General features: G+C 42.1%; 1 protein-coding gene across 2 annotated transcripts in view; it reads left to right on the top strand.

Moving 5' to 3' along the window:
- Positions 1 to 25,126, top strand: part of ALK (ALK receptor tyrosine kinase) — a 224,651-nt gene that overhangs the window by 176,785 nt on the left and 22,740 nt on the right. The window contains exons 10-18 of one of the 2 annotated variants that reach the window (XM_033513265.1): positions 1,122 to 1,265; positions 12,165 to 12,327; positions 16,490 to 16,640; positions 18,962 to 19,093; positions 19,928 to 20,072; positions 20,833 to 21,015; positions 22,481 to 22,579; positions 23,275 to 23,427; positions 24,620 to 24,718. In XM_033513265.1, the coding sequence (XP_033369156.1) occupies positions 1,122 to 1,265; positions 12,165 to 12,327; positions 16,490 to 16,640; positions 18,962 to 19,093; positions 19,928 to 20,072; positions 20,833 to 21,015; positions 22,481 to 22,579; positions 23,275 to 23,427; positions 24,620 to 24,718 (1,269 nt within the window). Of the gene's footprint in view, positions 1 to 1,121; positions 1,266 to 12,164; positions 12,328 to 16,489; positions 16,641 to 18,961; positions 19,094 to 19,927; positions 20,073 to 20,832; positions 21,016 to 22,480; positions 22,580 to 23,274; positions 23,428 to 24,619; positions 24,719 to 25,126 lie in introns of those variants that run through there. The other variant, XM_033513264.1, reaches the window with a different exon arrangement.

The following is a 25,126-nucleotide window of genomic DNA, read 5'->3' as shown; positions in this document are numbered from 1 at the left end:
AGATCAGCTTCCAGCTGAGGCAGAACCATCACCCATCCAGGCAGGCTGATGCAGAAGCCAGTCTGTGATTACAGATTTCCACATGACCTGGTTTGCTGTGTGACAGTTATCAAAATGAATGACAGTTGGACACTGGCTGGGAAAAGACAGGCATCCTGTGATCGACACTAACTTTGCAATAACATTGGGCACAATACTCCAGTTAAATTAGAACAAGGTTATTTTATTTAGACTGACATGCATTTAAGTCTGAATCAGAAACTAGGATCTTCACACTCTACTGCTCTGGGGAAAAATTTGGATTCTGATCCTGGCTTTGTGACTGACTGGCCTCTAGAACATGCCCAGTCTATACCTCTGATGCCACATGTAGATTTTTATTAAACGTTTGTGTCTGACTCATCTTTCATAATCTCATGCATAGTGAATTGCTTAATTTGTAAATGTGTTCAATGATCTGTTACTCTGTACCTCAGACCAACAACTTACATGAGGGCTGGAGAATTGCTGCTCTGAACAAATTAAACTTCTGCCTTGGGCTGAGCACCAGAACTTAAGTGTGTCCTTTCTTCTCCTGCGCTTGAAGCTGTGACCTCTGTAGCCCTGCTCAGACTGAAAACCTCCAAACCACTTCTGCAGTCAGAATGTTTCATCTGCTCTGTGTTACGTTAATTTGCATTGCCTGGGGCATGAGTCTCTCATAATGAGTATTATGCAGTAATACCTCTTGATTTCTGCGCATAAGTACAATATACCTCAAATTCCACTATTCAAAGAGACCTTAAAATTAGGATAGAATTAAAGAAAATTCCTCATACTTTTACTGGCTAAAAAATTTTGTAATAGTTGGTAAAGATTTTATTCTGTATTTCTGCTTTGTGTCTTCATTCACTTAATGTTTTGCCTACCCCTTATTCCTGTTTATTTTCCTTTTGTCTCAGTTCCGTGCCAGCAATGGAAAGTAAATCTGCCCATTTCTTTTAATAATGTTATATCCTGTGACTGCAGGCTCTTACTCTCAGCACAGAAGTCTGCAGCCCTTATTTTAGCTTCAGTTTTGGATTACATACTGACTCAGTCCCCCTCAGCCATAAACCAATCTGTGATTTCTTGTTTTCTAGTCAGTGGAGAGAAGACACCTCGAGGTACCGCTCCAGACTCAAGCAATTTGCTCATCAGTAGAGGTGGCCAGAAGAAGTTTGGATGGGAACAAAAGCTCCTGGGAAATCTCCAGCTCAGCAGTGCCCCCTTTTCTGATCCAGCAGGTAAATGTCAAGTCTGAGAAGCATCATCAGATAGGAGAGACGTCCAACTAGCACAGATATCATTTAGATGTGGCTGAATGCAATTTTTTTCCCCAAAGCCATTGTTTAGAGCTTTTCCCAAGTCCCTTACAAATAAAACAAAACATGCATTAGAAAGTAATTACCTTTGGCTGCTAGCTGTAACCTGGATTTAACTGTAGCAGTCTGCAAGCTGGTGGAAGAACCAGAGGGGGCTGCTTGAACTAAAATGTGGATTTAAACTGTAAGATAAGTGTGTTTGGTGTCATTGGCAGGAATCAAACTGAAGTGTCCATATTGACTGAGTTTAGCATTTGTTACCTGAACACCCAGTTCTAGTTAACACAGACTTGGTTTGAACTAACAGAGCCTCACTTTTTCAGTAAATATTCATTGTCCATTTGAAACAGTACAGCACTGGACTTATGAAATGTCAGTCTTGTATGTTCATGTTACTTTATTCTCCGCTACCCTTCAGCTCCTCTTTCCAACCTAACTGTAATGGTGTGGGCCAGATAGATGCAAGAGTTCCCTTCCCTGCCTTCACCCTCCCATTGCTGTCTCCCAAATGTTTCCCTCTTTCCTCTCCCAAGCTTTCCCACATATTCACAATATTTGGTTTGGACCTTAAAGGTCCATTTCTGTTTGATTCTGCTTCCTTCCATCCTCCTTGCCAGCCTCTCTTCCTGAACTGGTTCAAGCAGCCACAACCTCCAGCCTACCTGGGGCAGCAGGGCTGACCATGGAAGCGAGGGGTAGCTACAGGAGAGACAAGCTCTTGTTACAGCTGCAAACCTCAGCACTGTGTGCAGCTGTTTCTCCTCACTTGGGGCCAGCTACTTACCTGCCAATTTGAAATACCACCCCTCTTAAGTTAGAGAGCAGGGTTGATATATGCCTCCTTTGCTCTGTCAGTAAGCCTAGGGATTTGTTCCTGCTGCCTTCTTCTCTCCCACTCTTCTGCCTAAGAAGAGTTCTTTTGCATCTGTTCTTTTCTAGGCTGTATTTCACTTTGCTGTCTGCAGTGTTCTGTTGAGGTGCACGAACTAATGGTGTTAGGTCTGATGCTGACAGCAGTCTGGGCAGTTTGGCCAAAAACCCCTACACAACCTTCAGTCTCCCTGAAAAGCTGGATCCATGAGCCCAGTCCATGCTGCCACAGCAGGGCAGCTGCTGCTGCCTGAGCTCTCCTGGGAGGTGAGCTCTGGCAGCAGAGGCTGAGGGGACAGCCTGCAGGGTCAGCTGAGTTGCCATCACATGGAGTTTACTGATATTTTATGTCCTGAGCATCACACAGCAAGAAAGATGCAGAAGCACTGTCAGGAGCCTTGAGGGAGCGAGACAGAGGCAATGTGCCCGTGTGAGAGGACGCTGGGCTGGGTGAGGCTGCACTTCAGCGATAAAGGTTGTGTTTAGCTCTATTACAGATGTTGTGTGTGAGCTTGGGCTGTCACAAAGGTATAATTTACAAAAGTGCCTTTATATGTTCTCTTTGAAGATCCTTTGAAGTCCTCCCTTCAATATCTGTATCTCTGTTTCCTGCCTGTAAGCAGAGTTGTCTTTTAAGTGCTCTCAGTATCGCCCTTGGGTCAACGAGCTCATGGTAGGATCCGTAGGCAGGTGTAGATTATGGATTTCTGTCTGACTTTCTGTAGGTGGTGATGTAGTTTCCCAAGGCAGCTGTACATTTCCTTCCAGAGTACCTACTGTTTTAGCAACAGAAAAAAACATTCCATTTTAGATGCAAAGTTAATGCAAAGCATGCGTGGGCTAGAAATCCTGACTGCAAATTTTTTTGAGAATTTTGTTATTTTCTACTCCTCACTGGACCTGACATCTAGCTCTTCTGCTCCCTGTCCTATCTGAGGAATTCAATTTAAAGAAAGGCTTGGATAGTAGAAATAAAGGGAATCAGATTGCATGAGGGTAGAAGAGAAGGTCACTGAGGTACTTCGAGCAATTAAAATAATTTGTGATGACCTTGGGGTGAAAATTCAAGGCAATTCCAATCTAAAACAGCTTGTCTATTTTCTGGGTTGTATCCTTGGTCTTGTTCATATGCTGTCTAAAATTGTCTCTAGCCCTTGGGGTTTGAAATTACTCCTACAGCAATTTTCTCCCCTTGTGCCCTCAGAGTAGACAGGGCAGAAACAGAGAAGCTGAGTGGCAGCTTCTGGCAGTGAAAGTCATTGCATTTCTGAGGGTCTCTGCAGCACCAAATCCCCTTTTTCCTTTGTGCTGCTGAGCCCCAGCTTGCTGTCAGGAAACACTGCAGATGCTTGTTTGGTCCCTGGGCTATGGTTTTACCCGGCTTTAATCTTGTTTCTTTCTGCATCCCGTAATGCATTTAAGAAACCTCAGGCTGAGTCTGTCAAGGCCTTTCCTTTGATGGGCACATATTTACTGTTGTGTGAGTGAACCAACAGCATCAGCACCACCCTGAAGTCCCAAAGACTGCACTGACCAACATGAGCTCAGCTAAAAGTAATTACAGTTAATAGGATCTTTGACTTGTGTGATGGATCACATACTATAATATTTCCTTTTTAAGAAATCTTACTAAAACTAAGAGCTGTGTTCCTAAAGCTGATGAGACAACAGGATAATAAAATGCCCTCCCTAAGTCCCCAAGCCAGCTCAGCCTTCACAGCAGGAGCTAGTCTGCAAGACAGGTAGCACTGTGTTTACACAACATTAAATCCAAGGAAGCTCAGTTGTTTTCAAGGGCATGGGCCCTCCACTTGCTCCTTTGTACCTGAGCACAACCTCTTGTACACACCTGCTATTTTTGCTTGTGCTTGGAAATCCATTTTCAGCAGAAGTGGTGGTTGGCACCTCCAGCCCCCCTGTCCTCTCTGTTCTCAGGCCAGGTACCTACCGACTTGCTTCTTCAGGCTTGCCACTGTTGGTCATGGTCAGAGCACCTCCAGGTCATGCACATCTGAGTCATGAGATTCAAAACACCCAATACAGCCACACTATCAAATATCCTAAAGCTTCTAGAAATGTGTTGCCCACTGTAGTGTCACACCTGGGATAATGAACATGCTGGGTAGAGTAAGACCTGAAATGTCTACAACTAATGTGGTGCTGTTACTCTCTCAAATTTCGTGATGACCAGCACAGAAAAATTCCTTTGGTTTTCAAATCACACAGTTGCTTGCAGTGCAAGGTGGCCATTAGATAGATGTTCACAGGGCACTGCAAATGCTTTCCTTTTCAATTAACTAATGATGTGTTATCTGCTGGAATACCAGCTACTTGCTGAAAGGTTGCAGGTGAAACTTGATTCTAGAAGCAGCCTGGAAAAACAATTGTAACAAGGTCTGCATATGCCAGAACATTGAAACAGCTTTAATGGAATCAGGATTTTTCATTGAGATGGTTAAATGTGTACAAAAAGCTGAGTGCTGTTTATTCTGTTGTAAACCCAGACTTATTTTGGCTTTGGTTCTAAATTGGTTAGGTATTAGTTTGAGTAAAACTGAAAGCTTCTCAAGCCATACTATCATTCAACTACCAATTAAAAAGTCAATTTATATCAAACCAATGCAATTTCCTTTTATACACAAGGCTAGAATATGGGAAATTCGGGCATATAAAGATACAGTGAGCAATAATGAGGAACTCGAGGTAAACAAATTACTATCACAGAAGCTGAAGGAGACAAAATAGGATTCTCAGTAGGCGAAAGGAGATAACAAGACACAGAGCAATCAAGCTTTAATTAAAGATTTCTGGTGCTTCTGAATAGGCTTTAAATACCATGAGGATAGCCTCTCTTTTGATGTTTCAGCTTCTCTTCTGTCCCACTGACAGCTTATTTGTGTCAGGGCACACAGTACAAAAATGGTGTGTTGCGCAATGTGCAAAAACTTTAACCCTTTTTCCCCTCAAATCTTGCATTGTTTTGTCCCTTCTGCTCTGCATATCCACCAGCCATTGTGCAGCCCTGGTTTCTTGCATGGAAACTGCCATCAAATCATTTTCTCACCCAGACTGGGTTCCTGCTTTCCCCCAGTCTCTTCCCCACAGCATTTAGTGGTTGCACAGATTTTGTGTTTTCCATCAGGGAGAGTCCTGTTTTGAGTACTTCCACAGCTGTTTCTCGGAAGAACTCTCAGTCACATTAGTTAATCAGATGAAGGAGCTGAAAGGGACAGTGGAGCAAGTATTAAGTAAAAGAAAATTACATTTGGTTGTTCTTTGTGTGCAATTATACTAACTGAACTGTTGGTATAATGCAATAAAGGTATCTGCAGAATTGTATTTTTGTATTATGCACCAATTAACACAGTGAATAACAGCCCAGTGCCCTCCCCCACAAGAAAAGTAACATTCTGAACAGTGATGGAGATGTTCGGACACAACAGGGGGATCTCACAATATGTAGGTATGAATTTCTTTATTGCAGTGTTTACACTTGCTTTCTCTGTAGGACTGAAAATAGCAACTGTGCAATACTGAAAATCAGCATGCAACCAGATAAAACCTAGCAAAGTTGAATTGGCATAATTGCTCTCTAGAGTTAATCATGCACTTGAAATAAACAGAGCAATTCACAGGTTTCAGACCTACATTTCAAAGCTGCTCAGTCTTAAGAATAGGGGTTTAAATTGTACAGAAACTGCTGTAAACCTCAGAAAATGTTTTTAAATAATTTTCCCACCTCCATCCAACTTGGTCTTTGTTATCTAACATGCGTTTCTACCATCCTTTGTAATTATGAACAAAAAGAAATTCCAAAAAGTTGGTAGCATGTATCACTTAACACCCTTTATGGAAGATCCTTTGTGAAACATAAAAGGCAAAAGAAATTAGTTTTCTTCATGCTGCTTTGTTAGTGCCTGGTTTCAGAGTGTGGGAAGAAACAAGGTGTTGTCATTGCTATCCAAAGTCAGCGGTGCTCTCACCCTCTTACACTGACCACAATTTCTTACAAGAATGCCCAATAGTGTTCCCTATTTATAAACACTTAAGAAAAATCTAAAGCATGAGTCAAGCTTTTGAGTATTTCTTTGAAATGTTACTCAGGATGGATCTGGCATGCCTTTGTCATCACTGTAGATGCTCTTCCTGTTGAACTGAAAGACATCCAAGTCTTTCACTGCTGCCCTCATTTAGAAAATAAAGACAGAAATAATAACTCCAGAAAGAGTGGAAAAGCCAATCTCTCTTAGTCTAGCCATACCTCAGTAACTGGTTCTCGTATTTCTGGCAAGACTCACTAATTTCTATGATCATTTTATATCCCCTTAATACCATTTTGTAGACACACTTAACAGGTATGGGACTGTGATTGTGAGCACAACCTAGTTTCGCCATTTACCCTCATCTTTCAACCCTCTGCCCCATTAATCTCTGGCAAATTCAATCCTGGGAAAGGTAATAATCTCCAATTACTGCTCACAGAACATTGTTAAACTGCAGAACCCAAAGCAAAATTGAAATCCTTACCTCACTGATCATGTTTTTTATATATGCTTGCAGTGTATTTTGCCTACAGGCTTCCAGCATGGACCTGCCCTGGAATTATTGGTAATGCATAACTGAGATTGCTCATGCACTGAGTGAAATCTACAGCTCTCCACACAACCCATGGTGCCAGTGGCAGCCAGATGTTAGTCAAGATTATGGTGGGCAGTTTTCTGTAAGCCTCTGATTTCCCATATTGGCCAAATATTGCCAGGCAAGGGAAGCTTATGGAAGTTTTTACAAACAGGTGAAGCAAACATTCCACTTGTTCATGGCATCAAGTTTGATGCCATTTGCCTGAGAGGAAGAGGTAAAATGAACTCTCTGGGGAAGAATTAACTACATCCAAAAGTTTAGCCACTGGGGTTCTTATGGCCCTGAAACATGAGAATTTGTAGCCCTTATTAATGTGGATTTTTACTCTGTTGGAAGTAGGAATAGTCTTTTGGTCTGAATAGAGGTTGTCACAGCAAATTACACAAACTGTCTGCATATTGTTTGAAAGCACTGATGTATTTCAGTGACATGTTACTCTAGGTTCCAAAATAAGCCAAGTACCATGGTGCTTGGTTGGCAATTTGCTCAAATCACTAAAGTTTTGGTTGGCAATGAGCTTAAACTAGGTTCAAACCAGCTTGATTTGACAAATGCCAGTTAATACATTTAGGCCCTTGAGGCATAGCCAAAATGCCTCTTGTCTGTTTTGTGGCATGCAGTTTGTGTGTTGTACATGTGCCAATGAAATTGCTTTCTGTGTTAGAAGTACAAATGTGCCTTAGGCTTTGCTCCATGGTTTTCTCTTCGGTGTTGCTGGTTGTTACTTGCAACAGTGCCTGCAGCAGCAGTGCCTCAGGCTGCAAGTAGTATCAGAGCTTCAAACAAATTAGTCATTTTAAGTCTTGTGGGGTTTTGTTCATTTTGTTTTCCAAGAGCAGGACATCACTCCCCTTTGGCTGTGGCTGAAATCCAGCACCTTGATTGCTGTGCATTTCATGTATCTAGACAAACTGTGTGAAACCTAGAATTTCTGCTGTGCAAAAGGATGAGCGACTGTGTGTGTAAATAAATCAGTCAGTAAATTCATCATGGAAAGAAAAGTTATGAAGGAAGAATTTATTATTTTTTTTTTCAATTATTTTAATAGAGCCAAAAAGACATTTTTTGCAAAATGCTCTTTCTGGGACCTTGCCAACGTATTGGGGAGCTTGCCAGGGAGCAGGAAGGCAAGTGAGTGGGTGAGCAGGCAGAAACTTAATGTTTCCTCTGCCATGTTTCTTTTAAAAGGGAGGATTTTATCAAATTGAACTGATGGATAAATTATTCACTGAAATGTAGCATCCCAACCTGAATCTCACTGTGATCTCCACCTTTCCACCCCCCACCTCAAACAGAGATTTCCATTTTTTGAACCTGGGTAGCATCTTGCAGCTACCAATGGCAGAATATATAGGGACCCCACATTAAACTACCTGTTGTTTTTTGTCATGGGAATGCTCAGCTGTTTCTGGCCACTGGGTACATGTATCCTGTGTGAAGCTGGGCAGAATTCCACAATCTGCTAGTTTTTGGGGGAGGTTTAGCCTGGAGATCCTGCTGCTCTTCCCCCGGTGTGTGTGATGCTGGCAGTGTTATCCTGCCACACACTGCAGAAGGAAGGAGGGATGTGCTGTGCACTATGCAACAGACCACAGTTATTCACAGATGGAAAAAATCTATGCTTCTCACCAAGCTACTTAAGGATTTTCGATTCAGTGCTGCTGCTTTAGTCTTTGGAGATCAAAATAATGTTTCAAACTGAATTACTGTAAACTGCTGTGGCATGCAGCAACCTGTAGAAATGCTCTCTCCAAGCTCATAAGACATGCTGCAGTCATTTCTAGAATCAAGAGAAAATCAATACTTTAAAGGGAGTGAAATCTTACTTTTAAAAAAGCAGTGGTGAGTTAAGGCAGGCAGTACTCTGTTTTGCTACTGGGTTAGTGGTTTCAGATCTTGGGCTGCTGTTACATCTGCACACTGAGGGTTGGTTTTGTGAAACGTGTAAGGGGGGAAGTGTGGGGGTTTTAGTCTGTATCCAGAATTGTAACTAAGATCCAGCTGTCCTAATTATCTTGAAATGAGGGGCAACTTCTCCCTGTGTCATATGATATCCCATTTAATATAGTGACAAAGACAAAAAATCCAGATGAAAAAACTGTTCCATGTTGGACTGGCTTCCAGTATTTATAAACAGAAGTAGGGCTGTTTGCACATCAGAGCAGCAATGACAAATTAGGAGATCGTGCAACACCTGGCTGTAGGTTTTATTAAAATCCCTGCTGGTTTAAATCAGGTGCAGTCTCTCCATGGACTTCACTTGGGACAGACTGCAATGTTTTGGGCAAAGATCCCTAACCAGCTCTGCTAGTTCTGAAACACATGTTTTCCTGTTCTTGTCTACCATCTACCAAATAAAGCAAATAGATATTCTTGCTAGCACTGGCAGCAGCAGCTGCACAACCTGGGAGGCTTTACAGACAATCTTGTATACACCACCATCCATTACAGCAGGACTACCTTAAAAATCCAAGATAGCACCTCCTGTACTCAGTCATCTCCAGGTTCCTTCCATTGTACTCCCTGGCATAATATAGATATCTGTGATTTTTAATTCCCCACCCTGTCAAGCTCTGAAAAACCAGATTATAAAATCTTAGTGCAGATTGACTAATCTCGAATTGCCAGCAGTGTTTGCCTTTACTCTGATACTGCCTCTGCACTGGAAGTGAGCCCCCTCTAGTCTGCCCTAAAGGCAGAAAATACAAAAGCCATTCTGGTTGCTTCAGTTCAGAGTCTGAAAGCATAGGGTCTACAGCAGAAGGCCATTCTCCTGTTCCACCAGGGCTTTTGATGAACCAGAGGGACATTTCTAAGCATTTTGGAATAAGATGTAGTTCACTGATCCCTAGTCCCTAGAACCCAGTGGGAGCCAAGGGCAGCCAGTTTCAGGTCCAGCTGTGCTGTGTATTACATGTGGAATCATCTGGAGGTAAGTTTGCCAAGGTCAGGTCGGCAGATATCTAAGGAACGAGTTTTATTTCAGGGGGCTGAATCAGAAATGTGAAGCTTAACCATAGCAGCTGTCTGCACATGCTGTGGTCTGTCCTAGGTTTATCACTTCCAGTTTCCCATTTTGATTCTCTCATGTTTTGGGCTTATTGTACCCTTGAAGGTCACCTGCATCTACCTTTGGGAACATGTTTGATATTTCACTGGAGACATACAAGTGGCTTTGTACTGTTCCACTTACCTGCCTGCTTTACTAAACATATGTTTCAGTGCAGGTGGCTAAGCCCACTGGGGTATTGCAGTGTTAAATCACTGTGATAGCTGACAGAATGAGTCTCTCATCTTCCAGTTAGTGTGAGATTTTCCTTTGGGTTTGGGGTGGGTTTTGCAAGGATAAACAAGTAACTTCTGCTGCCAGACTGTTCAAAGCTACTGAAGCATTTGGCTTTACTAACTTCTAGACCTTTCTTCCTGAGGCACATTTACCCTCTTACCTGTTGTTTTGGGGGCTTTTGGAGGATACATCAGAAGCAAAGGAGGAGAGGGAAATTCTTCCATTTGCTGTCTAATAGTTTTAAGATTTCATACTGCCACCCACTGCAGAAGGATTGGAGAAATAAGTGAAATTAATATGCAAATGAAACAAGTAACAGTGACAAAATCTGTAGAGGATCCTTGCAGGGGATTTTTGAGGAGGGGTGGTGTACATTTTTCAATAAGGATTATTTTCTCAACAGTGCTTAGATTGGGAAGTTTTCTTACAGAGTGGTAGCTTTGCACAATGCTGTATTACCAATGTTTTTCAGAAATACCATTTTTTTTATTTCTTAAAGTTCTGTCAAATTCTTTGATCCATTTCATTCACTGAACTTTTTTTGTAAGAAGGAATTTAGCTCATCTTCAGGATTAGTTTGTGAAAAGGTAATTCAGACATTTTTTCTGGCGAAACTAATGTGTTTTCTCAGATTTCTGGAGGGTGAACCTCTCCAGTTATAGTAATGGTAGAACTTTTGGCCATGCTCATCCAGGCACATGCAGACCATCTCTTCTAGACCACATCAGCTTAGACAATAGCTCTGAATTCCAAGAAGCAGGTCAAGCTAATCATAGAACACCCTAAGTTGGAAGGGATCTGCAAGGATCATTGAGGCCTGGACATTTGCACAATTGCACAATTGCACAATTAATGCACTGTCTGATTTAATTAGTATCACCACTGAAGGAATCTGCATGCGTGGCGTTGCTTTTGCTGAATCTGGTGGAGAAATGGTGCCCTTAGAGAGGGCCATATAGAAGGCTAGCTGGACCAACATAATTTGTAGAAAACACTCCAGATGAATTCCAAATCTTTTATCTTTAATGGCAGTAGAACTACCTAATGGAGTTTATTAGATTGTGTATATTAGATTATTAATAAATATGTTTGATAAATCATGCCATGTTCACAAAAAATGCTTTGTCTGCTTATTTAGCATCTAAATCTTAGTTTTGATTATGTATTAAATATTTCCTGATATACTAGAAAATAGGACAAGGTGAGTTTTACAAAAGCATTGTGGTCTTGGGACTGCAGTGCCCCTAAAATGAATCTTTAAGGAAAAGGACATAATTGTCACGGCATTCAAATTTTTGTCATGTATTCAAATTCAAATTTTAAAAATAAGACCTTTTTGAGAAACAAATTAGCAAAGTCTTTTTCTAGAAATCTATTTGTACTGGATTAGTTCTTCCAGTTGATGGAAATGGCTGTAATAGGGAGGCACTGATTTACACCCACAGATCGGGCCTAGAAAATGCAGAGCTGGATGCTTGTTTTACAGTCAGGTGGTTTGCTTTCAGGAGCTTAATTTGAGTCTCCTATGAGCAAATAATTATTCAAAATGCAATTAATCTATTGTTATGTTTTAATCACTGTGATGATGTTTTATTTACAGGTTTTTATCTAATTAACAGCTACTTTCCAATCTAAAATAAATTCAATAACAATATGTCTCTAGAAACTGAAAGGGCTAAGATGCACCAGCCTTGAGATTATGAATGAACACTTAACAGCCCTGAGAGCAGATCTTGAAACTGGGAGGACTCTTGGATTTTTCTCTACTCTGTGCTATTTGCCTTTTTGAGCATTAGGAAAAGTAGAACTATGTTTATTATTGTGACAGATTTCTGGAGATGTTGATGAAAAACTGAGATACCCAGAACTATAAGACTTTTAAAATAATTCCATGGCTATTTGTTTGGGTAAAAACCTCAGGGCCAGGTTCTGCTCTTGGTCCAAGAAGCAGAGAAGCTGAAGAGCAGAAGAACTACTTGTTCTTTGGGTGTCGGGGTCATGCTTGGCATGTGTCCTCCTTTCAGATCAGTGGTTGTTCACAACCTGTGGTGCCAGTGGACCCTATGGCCCCACACAGAGCCAGTGCAATGATGCCTACAGGAACTCCAAGCTCAGAGTGGTGGTGGGAGCTGAAGGGATTCTCCAAGGCATTCAGATCTGGAGAGTACCAGCAACCAACACATACAGGTAAGGGAGCTGTCTCTGACAGCCTGATGTATCTGTGTTTGAAACTACCCAAGCTGCAGATACACGCTAGGCATCTTTAAGTGTTACATTCAGAAGTTTGGCCACATCTACTGGGCTTTTACTTATCACTGAGCCTGTGATTTCCAGCCTCTCCCTTCTCAGATTTATTCCCTGGAAGATGTAACTTTTTGGCAAGAGAGAAGAAACTTTCTGAGGCAGGCAGATCTTTAGCCTAATGGTTACAGGTTGGGAGAGCTCTATCAGTAGTTGCAAATGAAGCATTTTCACCTCCCCAGACCAAGAGGAATACATTTCCCATTTGTCATTCATTGAGCCCTGGGAACAGAATGAGTTTTTCCCACCCTTCACTTGGTGTGGAAAGCACAATCATGTGTCAGCATTTCTTACAGGACAGCTTGCATCAACCTCTGCTCAGCGTCTTCACTTTTTTGAATCTAGACACAGCAAGTTGAGCTTGTAAGCCTGGCTTACCACAGTAGAATTGATTTTGGAAGCCAGCCACCTAAATGGTAGGCTCTGTGATACTGAGGGTTCTAACATTTAAATTCCCCTTGGAGTTATTTTCAAAGAGAGATGATCAGATATGGTTCAATGCTACTTAATCAGATTTTTACCAACCATTTTTTCTTTTTGCTCTTGCTGAGGAAAGAAGTACAATCAAAGTGTAGTTCACTGTATCTGAATGGTAACATGAAGCCACTACATGCATCATTTTGTAAGCAGAACTGTCAGTTTGAACCAGCCTAGTGGTGTTTTTTTATGCAGCATTCCATATTGAAAACAATGATGGTATCTTGGATTTCAAAGCAAAATATTCCATTAAAGGATTTGAACAAATTTCAGTTACAATTCTCTGATCCCATCTTTTTTTTTTTTCCCTTTATATTGAAAAAGAATGTTAATGTTGAGGCTAGATGTCAGTCTCTAATAGAGGTCTAGGGCAAAGCAGTTTTGAGAAACTGGCTTGGCTAGGCACAAGTTCTGCCTGAGTGCCTATTCCTACAAGGATTGATGGTAATGCAAAAAGCATTAATGGTATTTTACCCAGCTATCAACAAGGAGTTGCCTGAGGTGAACAGAATTTTTCAGAACCAGCATCCAGTAAATATGGTTATAAAGTACAGCCCAAAAATGAACAGGCAAAACAGCCCAAAAGCTTACAGCACTGTCATTTCTTTAATATCAGAGTCCAAGAAGAGCCAGAATTCCTGTGCAGCTGTAGGCTGATTTTTTTGCTGCTCAGTACAAACCCTGGGCCCTGCAGGGATGACCTGTCTATTTAAGTCCTATAAATGACCTAGCAGACTTCTAGGTTCTGTATAGATAATAGATGTATAATGTTGTGCATAACATACATATAAAGGGATGACATTCTTTTCTGCACCTCTTAAGGCTATGGTAGAAAATTCACAGCCTGGGGAAAGCAGGAGGCAATTGTGGGCTTAAATTAACTTGACATCTTCCTGATTCTGGTCTGCTGAAGGGGCAGCAGAGTCCGCCAGCATAGCATAGCCCTAGGAAAATGTCAAGTTACAATATCAATTCCAGGGCTTCCCAGAGCCTGGACTTACTGCCTGTGTTTAGCTCTGCCCTGCAGTCCTGCTGCAGTGTGGGTCCTGTAAGTTTTCCTGATGGGCACTGCTGAAACACCTGACCAGGGAGAAAACCCTTCTGCTGGCTGCTGGGCTCTCGAGAAAGCTGTTGCTCTGCCATATCAGTGTGTTTTACACAGTGTAATCTACACTCCTGGTAATTGCTCAAGAAGGATATCGATTTTCTGAACGTGAGGCAGAATATGCATTACTAAAATACAGACAGCTCAATTTTGCACAAAACTCTGCCAGCACAAACCAACCACACCCAGAAAACCTCACCACCTGTGAAGGTGTGAGTAGTGCCCACATTTGAAAACTGGTTCACTCCCATGGGACTTCACATTGTGTAACAATGAAGTTAAACATTATAAAAGAATATTTTTTGTTTCAGATTTCCTTCTAAGCATTCAGAAGGTCTGGTCATCTAGGTCTTATGACCAAGTATGAGAGAAGTGGATTGTAATAAATTACACATTACTATCCTTTATCTGACTTCTCTCCATTTTTAAAGGAAGAGGTTTAGGTCCATTTTGCTGAGTGCCTCATTTGTGGTTGCTTCCACTGTCCTCTCTTCTCTAAGGTCCCATCATGTAAGGGGGCACAAGAACACAGCCCAGTGGTGCTCAAAAAAAATTTCATTCTGAATCAGCCAACCTAGGCACAGCATTTTCTCATACTCTCAAGACTAGCTCCAGTGTTTCCCATAACCTGGATGTTGGGTTGCATGTTTTTCTCCAACCCTGGTTTGCGCAGCCTGGTTTGCACTCCACACATCCTGACCCTTCCCGAAGGTGTGGGCTTCTTTTTAAGATCCCACAGGTGTCATAGTAACAGAAAAGGAGGAGGGCAGTGGAAGGTACTCTGTGTTCTTGCTCAGGATGGGCTGAACCTTTCTTCAGGGCCAATATGGTTAAAAGGCTTCCTTCCTTCTGTAAAAGAAAGGTGTTCCTAAAGAAAGGGATCCTCCTAAATTTTGAAGTCAAGATAAGTGTTTAAATAGTGACACCCATTTTGAATAGGGAATCACTGTTACCTGAATATACTGGGTTTTATTTGTCTTCAGCCTTTGAATGAGGACAGACTGGGTTTCCTGAACTTTCTGACATCACTGCTTGTATGCAAAATCTGTTCTTACATGGAAAAGTATGGCCCCTACTGGCAGCCAATTAGCCCTGCCAGCTTACTGTGCCTGGTAGTGGACCTCATTAGCCATTGCAGAATTCTACAGCCAATCAACTCAGTCTTCAGATTCATGCAGCATCTGTTCAGGGTGGCCCAGTGCTGTGTCCATCACTTTTTTTGCTGGCTCTGGTACAGCCTAACTGAGGACTGATTGCTTTGGTTATCAGCTGTGGCATGAACATAATCATGTCACATTGCCAGGATCTAATGTGCTTTATGAGACACTGTTTGCAGGCAGGACTGTGCTGGGCAGATAGCAGCCAGGTGCTGGAGGAAAGGATATGTTAAAGCAGAGCACCTAAGCTGTGCCTGGCAGGAAGCAGGTTTTGAGTTCTGAGTTCTGTAGTCTCTGGTTACATGCTCCAGGTGGAATTTTGCTCTTACAGAAACAGATGGAAAGCTACTAATGTCAGTGGAGAATTACCTGCTTATTTCAGGTCTAAACTGAGCTGCTGCACTGTCATTCACCTGCTCAGAAAGTTGAGTAACTGTGATTTTTTGCAGCACAAGTGTGTGTTTTATCATGATCTCTAAAAAGTGCTTTGAAATCCTTTGCTGGAAGCTGCTTTAAGTATGTCCATTGCTAGAAAGGGAGAGGGAGGAGCTGAGAAATAGAGTTACAGCCACATTTTTGGGTACACTGGCAACAGTAAGCACCTCTCAGTCTTGACTGTTTGAAATAAAAATCCCAGAGCCTTAACTGAGACTGCAGCAGCCTGTGTGTAACCTGCCCACTCCTGGCTGGAGACAGTGAGATGTTCCTGACCACCATGAGTTTTGCCAGGGGGCTTTTGCCTTCCTTGTTTACTGCAGGTAGTGTCACCTCCATCTACTTTTCTTTCTGTATTCCTCTGGTCCTGGGAATAAGAGAGCTGTTTTCCATCTGGTCCATATTACTAAGACCAGTTATGCTGTCTGCTTTCTCAAATCTCCCTCTGTCAGCCTCATGCTTAATGTTCTCTTTAGCCATATGTCCTGTTTTTACCAGTTCTCCTGTTTCTGCTCCTTCTCTTCCTTGCTGCAAACTTCTCAAAGATGTGCCTTCTGGGAAACAAGATGTGTTTCATATATTAAAGCTGGAAACTATAAGGACTTGCTCACTCTGTTCTCAGCAGTGTTTGCCCAATAATCAATGTGAAAGAATCTGTTTAGTAGCTACCCAAGCTCACAGAATCAAACAGAGCAGAAAAAAAATTCTTCAGGCTTTGGGTTTAGATTTATTCAGAATGTCAGGTCTTCAGAGCTGGTCTTTGTGACACCATGCTCAGATGTGCACAATGCTCAGAGCTCAGAAGTGGTTTGTACTTCCTCCCACCCGCCTGGGACAACTCAGGTGGCAGCCTCTTGTTTTCTTTTTTCTGCAGCATCTCAGGCTATGGAGCTGCAGGTGGGAAAGGAGGGAAGAACACCATGGTGCGATCCCACGGAGTGTCTGTGCTGGGAATTTTTGATCTCCAGAAGGATGATACACTGTATATCTTGGTGGGACAGCAAGGAGAAGATGCTTGTCCTAGTGTAAGTGATCGCATTTCCTTTTTGCCTTCATCCCTTCTAGCAATCCATGGAGTTCTGTCTTTTCACACACAAGAATGTTGTCCTCAAGGGGTGTGGGGCTACAGAAGTCAAGGAATAGGTACAGTTTTACTGGGAGAGCATGAGAACATGAAGCACCATGTCCCTGTGCTTGCTCCTTTTCAACATGTTGGCCCCATTGATAATGCATAACAGGTTCCTGACTGATCTGAATATCTCAGAGCACCTCTGTTGGGGTGTGGAGACAAAAGACAACCCTGCCTTCCATTCCTCTGCAGATCAGTCTTCAAGGCTGACTTTGCAGGATTTTTCCCTTGTTCCACTATTGAGGCCAGCCCTGCCATTATCACAGACTCTGCACCTCTCAAGATACCCATGTCACAGGGCTTGTTTGGTTATTCTCCATATGGGAATAGGAAAGACAAACCAATCATTGTTGGGTCAGTCCTGATTTTTATGTTACTAGCAAATCCTTGCTGCAAATGACAGAAAGATGGGCACTATTTGCATGCATTTAACAAACAGTAGTATATTAATAGTTTCGTATTCTTTGGAATAGAATACGAAGTGGGACTAGAAAACCCTCATGGAGCAAACTAAGCAGTATCTGATGAAATTTCACCTACAGGTTTGAGCTGGACATTTAAATGATGTGCATTTCTCAGCTGATAATGGCTGGCATCCAAGAGATGAAAGCTTACCAGTCTGCTAGAGCAGAGAAAGGTTGAAGGATATAGACAAGTAAGAGGGGTTCTCAAGGCTAGCTGCTGAAGTAAATAATGTTAAAACTAGAATTACACATATCTACAAACAAACCATTAATACCAAGCCTTTTTGAAATGAGAAATGGCCTAACTCAAACGTCCATCCAACGTCTTTAACTAGGACATTCCAGCTGAGGGTAATATATGGACTCATTAAATTGCAGGCCACTGTAATCTTAGTGAGAATTTATTGAGTGCTAATGTAATTCTTTCATTGAGGCAAAGAGATTGCATTGACTCGTAGAGGGGACTTTTACTAGATTGGATTGTAATCAGTTATGTCTTTGCCATGAAGGATTATATTTTTTTGTAATCTAGTGGTTCCTTTGGGTCATTGACTTTGTCATTTTATTAATCATTCCCACCCAACTCCAAATCAATTAAGGAGAGGGGAAAAAACAGGGAAAGGAGGACTGTAAGTTCTTTAGGCAAGTCTGCACACACAAAATGAATGCCACTCATTCACTGGCACAACTGAGAAGATACTTTGTGGTCAGCAGAATAATTTGGAATTTGAGCATGCTTTTATTAAGTTCTTCTTCCAAAAGAAAATACATACATGAAAGTAGAAGGAAGCAGATGGTCAGTCCTACTATAACAAAGGTTTGTGCATTTTCCCCTAAAAGTGTTGGTTTATTAAGTTCAGTGTGCATTATGTGTGCAATGTAACAAGATAGTGTTACTGAGACAAAGCCTGAAAAGTAAAATAAGCTAGAAGCAAAGTTTGCAACTTGAAAACACTCACAGCAAGGTCCTGCTTGTCACACACTTTAGTGCTCCAGTTTTAAACCAAAACAAGAGTTAGGTCACAGTCCTGAAGTAGGTATAAATGGTGGTTTAATGTTGTGATTTAAATCAGTTAGTGAATTCAGGGATTTGCCTAATACAGAAATTATCACCATGTTTGATGATAATTGATGGAAGGAAAAAAATGCTAAGCAGGAAATGTGGAGGATTTTTAGTGAGGTACTTTTACTAGCATCAGGTGAATATTGCAATCAAAGGTGGGATTGCTGATGTTTTGGTAGGTACTGGTAGTTGCAGTAAAATTGCTACTAAAATCAACAGCACATTGTCTGCTTGGCCCCAACCAAAGGGGGACTGGAAATGAAGTAATAAAACTTGGGTTCTCTCTGTCTCTGCATTTGGCTGACAGGTGACATTGGACAAGACACATCCTTACCAAGTTACTCCCTTCCTCCACTTGTGAAATACAGACTGTTAATGCTGGGAGATATTTACGGCAAATTCTGCTACATTTTGTACGTTAGAAGTTTATGGAGCTGTTTTATGTGATAATAGGCATCAGCACTGAGCTTGCTTCAAAATAATTCAGTTAAAAATGGCAACAAATTGTTCTGGTAAAGGTTGAAGCAAAAAGCCAGATTCTTCTAGAAGAGCATTCACTTGATTCTGGTCATGTAGTTTCACTGGAGGATAATTTCTTGCTTTGGGATGGTGAAGGGTTCATGAGACCTCCATGTGTACAAGAGAATGGAGGTTTCTTACCTGAATTCAGACCTGGTCTTCTGTTTGCAGACTAATGATGTTATCCAGAAAGTCTGCATTGGAGAGAACAACGTGATTGAAGAAGAGATTCGTGTGAACAGAAGTGTCAATGAATGGGCAGGAGGAGGTGGAGGCGGGGGTGGTGCCACTTACATATTTAAGGTAAGATATACCTTCAGCATCAACACATCCTGCCACCTGCCTCTGAAAAGTCCTTTATACACCTCAGGGAGAGGGTCCACAGAGTGACCTCCAGGTATCCCTGATTTCCTACTTGAGAAATGTAGGGATCTGGGTTTGCCCTTCACACTTCTTTGAACTGCTGTGCAATATAGCCACACTTGCTTCAGTGTCTTGGAGTATCCCTTGCAAACATAATGGGTTGAAGTGGGTTGGTTTTTTTTCTATAAAAAATGAGATTCTGAAGCATAGTTCTACAGCAAAGGGCAAATTCTGCAGGACTGACTTCAACTCTGTCATTGTAGAATGTGAGACTTGAGCTATACATTTGGCCTGACCAGGAAAGTTGAGGATAGCCAGTATGTTTTTGCCAGTATGTTGGCAGTGCTGTAGCTATGGACCACTGACGTTTCCTGTCCTGTGCTAACTGAGACAGTACTCATTCCAGACACTGGTTTCAGGCAGTCCTTTGCCAGAGGAGACACTGTGCAGAGCAGTGCTCCTTAGCTGTTTCATTTGATAAGAGTCATCACATGGGACATTACGGGCTTTCTAAGAGCCAACACCATGGTAGATACAATTCATAGAGCTACTGACACTGCTGTTTCCTGTAGCAGAACTTTGTAGGACTATTCTCGATTTTTCTATTCATTAATTTTCTGGGTGTGGGTGCATAAATAATGCAATGAGAGTGTGCAGTGCTGAGCAGCCCTAGATGCCTGCTTGGTGCAGCCTGCAGTAACTATCATGTGGCTGAACTTCCATTTATATGTCTGACTCAGTTTGAACATTGCCTTTATTTCTGAATTTGTTAAGATGGAGAACGGAGAACCAGTCCCCTTGATAATTGCAGCAGGGGGTGGTGGCAGGGCCTACAGGGCCAAAACGGACACATTTCATCCAGAAAGACTGGAGAATGATTCCTCTATTCCAGGGTTGAATGGAAATTCAGGAGCTGCAGGTAAGGAAATTTTATTCCTTTTAAGAAAACCTTTGTGAATTTGTGGTACTCCCAGATTCCTCCTCCTCACAAGAAGGTGAGGCAAAACTCATGAAAATACAGTTCAGGGGGAACAGAGGATTATAACAGGTGGAAATAGAAGCTACTTACAGTGCTAGATACTTGGCATAAATAAGGATGTCAGAGATGGTATAGCCATAGCAATGGCAACATTCTCCCAAAATAATGCAGTACCTCTCATTTGATGTGGGAGTTTGCAGTGCCAATGTGGCTGTCCTGCTCCCTGCACTTTTTTGTGCCATGTGGATGTACTCTGAGTTTCTCTGTCTTATGCAGAAAGAGCATAATTGCACCATGTCTAGAAGTCTCTGTGAAGAGACCTTGGACTGAGCAACCAGCAGAGCTGAAAGTGAGTCACAAGTGTTGTGTAGAGAGCAGGAGTGGGATATGTTTTTACACCCCTTTCAAAAAATTTGGTTTGTTCTACTTTAGAACCGACATTGTTTTTTTCCAAAAGTGTTTTAGTCAAAGAGAAGGGGAAGGCTCTGTAAACCAGAAAGGACTGGTTGGAGGGTAGGTAGGGATATATTTTTACATTTACTATAGAAAATGCCCGCCCTTGTATGGTAGGTGAAAAGAGGTGTAGATGATGATTTTCAGCTGAGGTGTTTTGAATGGATGCTTGTGTTGCAGATCCCTGCGGTGTTTTTTACACAAAAAGTAACCCCTGGCTGTGCCTTTTCTCTTCTCTCAACTGCAGGTGGTGGAGGTGGCTGGAATGATAACACTTCCTTCCTGTGGTCAGGAAAATCCTTGCTGGAAGGTGCTACTGGAGGAAGATCCTGCCCCCAGGCCATGAAGAAGTGGGGGTGGGAGACAAGAGGGGGTTTCGGAGGGGGTGGAGGGGGGTGCTCCTCAGGTGGAGGAGGCGGAGGATATATAGGTAAAGTGGCTTCGTGTTCAAGGTGTCCCTTCCCCTCCTTTAGTGCTAATGATCAGCAAAATGCTGATGATAACTCTCCTGTAGCTAGCATATTTGACTGTTATGTACTAGTATGTCTGTGTGTTGCTTTTTTAGCACTAGATGAACTGATGGCATTTAGTCTTTAAGCAAAGAGCCAGATGCCAGTCCTCCAGCTGCAACCCTGGCTTTGCACTCTGCAAAATGTGACATTAAGATCCTGCTGTGATTCCTGAGCCTTTCATGTTGGGGTGACAGTGCTGGAGAAGGAGGAGCCACAGCTATGTGCTCCTGTTGCCAGCACCTGTGTCTGGGGGACTTTGGTCCTGGAGACTGGCAGCCAGGCTTTATGCCGGGGGAAAGACACAGCTTCTCCCCTGCCCTGCTGTGGGAGGGCCTTGGTCCTGCACAGGTGGTCTCTGGGGGCATGGGCTCAGGCTGCCAGCCAGCACCCCTCTTAATATGACTTCAGACAACAAGGAGCTAATTTCATGTGCCTCTGTGTCTCAGGGCAGCTGTCAGATGGCATTATGTTGATTACAACTGGTGTGGGCCAGATTCAAGATCTCTACTAACCCATAGTCTCCTGGGCCACATAGTTTCTGCAGCCATCTGCACTGTGGTGGACTCTTTAACCCCTGGTTCTCCACAGCTTAAATTAAGTAAATAGTAGACTAGAAATCTTGAGAGGAAGTAATGAGTTTAAATGATTAAGTGCATGTTTTGTACCAATGTTCCTGTGTAATGCTTCTTTTTCCAACAGAATGACTCACATGACATTTTTTTATTTCACTGAAGACAATTAAAGGGAAAAAGCTATTTTTGGGTGGGCTGAGGGAATCATTGCATGCTTGAAGTACAAAATATATGGCCTATACTGTGTTTCTAATATTTCTTACGTATTGCCCATACTTTGCTTCTGGTATGTTCTATATGCTCAGGTGCAAAAGAACAATTCATAAATTCCTTCAATCCCCACTTCTGGTGGACCACCCTGCTTCAAGGGTGCAAAGGAGAGGAAGGATATCAGATTATTCATTCCCCCTGCTGATACAGTACATACCTTGATCAGCAAGGGTACTAACTTAGCCCTGGGGTACTGGTGCTTTCCAGTCCCTTGGCTACATAAATTTTAAGAAGGACTAGTATGTTTCACAGCATCCAAATGGTTAAAGATGAAGTTTGTACCTTAGTTTGCAACAGTCTACCTAAACAGAGCTAATTAATTTATTGTCACAAGCTTCTGTTATTAAATTGATGTACTAAAGTCCAGTAGTTCATGCCACAACTTGCTAAATATTCCCTATATATTCAGTGCTTTGATTTTTCTCTTTTTTCATTCAGATGCCTCCCTAAATGTGCTGAATTCATGCATGTTGCCATATTTATCTGTGTTTTATTGTTTTATGAGCCTCAGTCTGTTAAGGTAACTTCTGGTTTGACATAGGTGGCAATGCTGCAGTGGACAATGACCCAGAGATGGATGGGGAGGATGGTGTGTCCTTTATTAATCCAATTGGTACTTTATACACTCCAGCACTTAAAGGTATTCATATTGGTCAGAAGTCTTCTCATGGGCTTATTTAATTTTAAAAAGAGTAGGACCCCTTACAACCTTTTGGGGTACAGCTCATTGTCATGAACATGAGGAGGCAGAAAGTATATAAAGTACAGTATATAAAGTATAGCAGAGGATAGACAGAAGTAGCAGCAAAAAAACAGGGAGAGGAAGCATCAGGCCTATTAGGAAACACTCTCAGCAGTACAGTCTACCAGCCTACAGAATCATTTTGGACAAGGAAAGTGATAACAGAACCTCACAGCTCAGATACTTTAGGAAAGAAACAGACAAAACACATGACTATTCACTAACAAGCAAGTTCCTTAGAGCATCCCTTGGTAAAATATCCAGGTGCTGCCCAGCAGTGCGTGGGAGTGATAAATACTGCCACTCCAACCTGTGTTTTCCCAGAAGTCAGTGTCTTTAATATGTTTGCAATGTGTTCAGAAAACCACAAAAAATCGACTTGTTAAAAAAAAAAAATGTTTGCTTTAGAACAGCCAGAATTATTTTCAAATACAGATGCACTCTAGCCTGGTAGATTCAGCCAGAAAGTTTTGAAGATATTGCAGTGATTGATCTTGGAGGGCATAAAGGCTGGGAAAGAAAAGGGTGAGCCCAAGGAAATTTTAATAATGGTCTTTACAGCGATTAACTCAGCTTCTTCATCCACTCCCTAGTGACAGAGGGGCATGGAGAGGTGGAAATTAGGCTGCACCTTAACTGCAGTCACTGTGAGATGGACGAGTGCCATGTTGATCTTGAGACTCAAAAAGTCATTTGCTTTTGTGAGCCAGGCACAGAGTTGGCAGAGGATGGTGTGTCTTGCACAGGTAAGTAGGTGTGTGGGGTAGTGCTAACATGTGGAACAGAAAATGCATGGCCAAAAGCTGTAGTTTGGACTGTAAGATGTCCTGAAAGTGTACCCTAATCTTTCTTAAAGCTGGCTGCAGTTGAATGTTGCCTTCTTTCCTGCTGGTGTGTGCTGCAGAGCCATTTTGCCAGGATATAGCCTCATCAGCCCTGAGGACTGGGGCACTGAGCAGCAGTGCTGCTTTGCTCTACAGCATGTGTTTGGCATACTGGGCAGGTCTGAGCAGTCAGAGTTTGTACTTGCTTGTGCTGGTGTTCAAAGTCTGCTCTGTAATCCTGAAAGTTTGCTTGTTGAAAGGATTTTCCAGCTGAACTTAAATTCCAGCCCAGTACTCTAACGAAAAAAAAAAAAGAAAAAAGTGCAAGGTGAAGAAAAATATGATTCTTGTGGATTTGGACATTTAAGGTAAAACTTCAGAAACCATGAGAAATTCTGTGCAAAATTTCTCTGAGAAAGACCAAATACAGTGCCTGTACTTGCCTTTCTTTCAAAACCAGGTGCACAGAGCTCCATTACTAGGTTTGCTTCATACTCTCGTGCAGCAGTGAGAGCAGGTCACCCCAGGGGTTTGGGATCCTGCTTTCAGCTTTGTCACTGGCATGGGAAAATTGTTGTGTTTCTACCATTCCTGCCTGTAAGATGGGTAAAAAGTATGGTCATTTTGTCAGGGTGAAGTAAACCTTAATAGCATGATCCCACATGAGGATGCAGCTTCACTACACTGTTATCAGGTTTTTCTGCCTGAATTACATGCATTTAGGAGATGATATATTGCAGTCCTCCTCCTGCTTTTGGTGTGATTTGGCATTGATAGCAGCACTTTAACCCTGACAATGTAATGTTCTTTCCATCCCCCCCCCCAACTTCCTGCCCCTCTTTTTTATGGTCTTGTTTTCACACCCAGGGAATTCACATGTTAATTCATTGATAACGAATAATCTGTTTTAGTGGCTCTATATTAATTGAGGAAAGTGAAACAATGAAGTATGAGAAGTCACAGATCCTGAGAACTGGTCGTGCCAGAGGTTGCTCCTACACTACAGGAGCAGCAGATTAGTAACTGGAAAGAAGAGCAGAAAAAAAGTTGATTGCAAAAAGCGGCTCCTGGAAGATAATTTCAAACATGTAATTCCTTCTCCTTTTTGTTGCAGCTGAGCCAGTGGTTCGTCTCCCTTTCTCCTTGGTCTTGTCTGTAGTGACTTCAGCGTTGGTGGCTGCTCTAATTTTGGCTTTTTCAGGAATCATGATAGGTGAGTGTTTCTCTGCAAAAGATATTTTCATATGAGGGCTGGATCTGAGCCAGGGATAATTGGCCCCTGAGAGGCAAAAGGATTCAGGTTTTCAGCTAATGCTGTATTTAATGACACCTTCCCACACACATCTTAACTTCAGATTTCTGTAGTTGTTTCTAACCACGATGACCTATTCGAGGAGGCTTCGGCTGCTGACTGCATCTCAAAAGAGACATTGTTTGTGTTCTACTGTGAAGCTGCCAGAATACAGCTGCTTCTGGTTTTGTGAGATCTGGTGCTGTTTAATGCCTAAAACCTTCTTTATTTGTGTGCCCATCTACAGATTTCACCTCTTAATATATGACTTTTAACCTTAAACTGTCACATAGGTTCCCCTTTCACAAACTTCCCACTTAGTAGGATGTG

The sequence above is a fragment of the Parus major genome, chromosome 3 (assembly GCF_001522545.3).
Source record: "Parus major isolate Abel chromosome 3, Parus_major1.1, whole genome shotgun sequence".
Classification (NCBI taxonomy): domain Eukaryota; kingdom Metazoa; phylum Chordata; class Aves; order Passeriformes; family Paridae; genus Parus; species Parus major.
The sequence above is the reverse complement of the archived record's forward strand: the minus strand, read 5'-3'. Positions and strand labels throughout refer to the sequence as shown.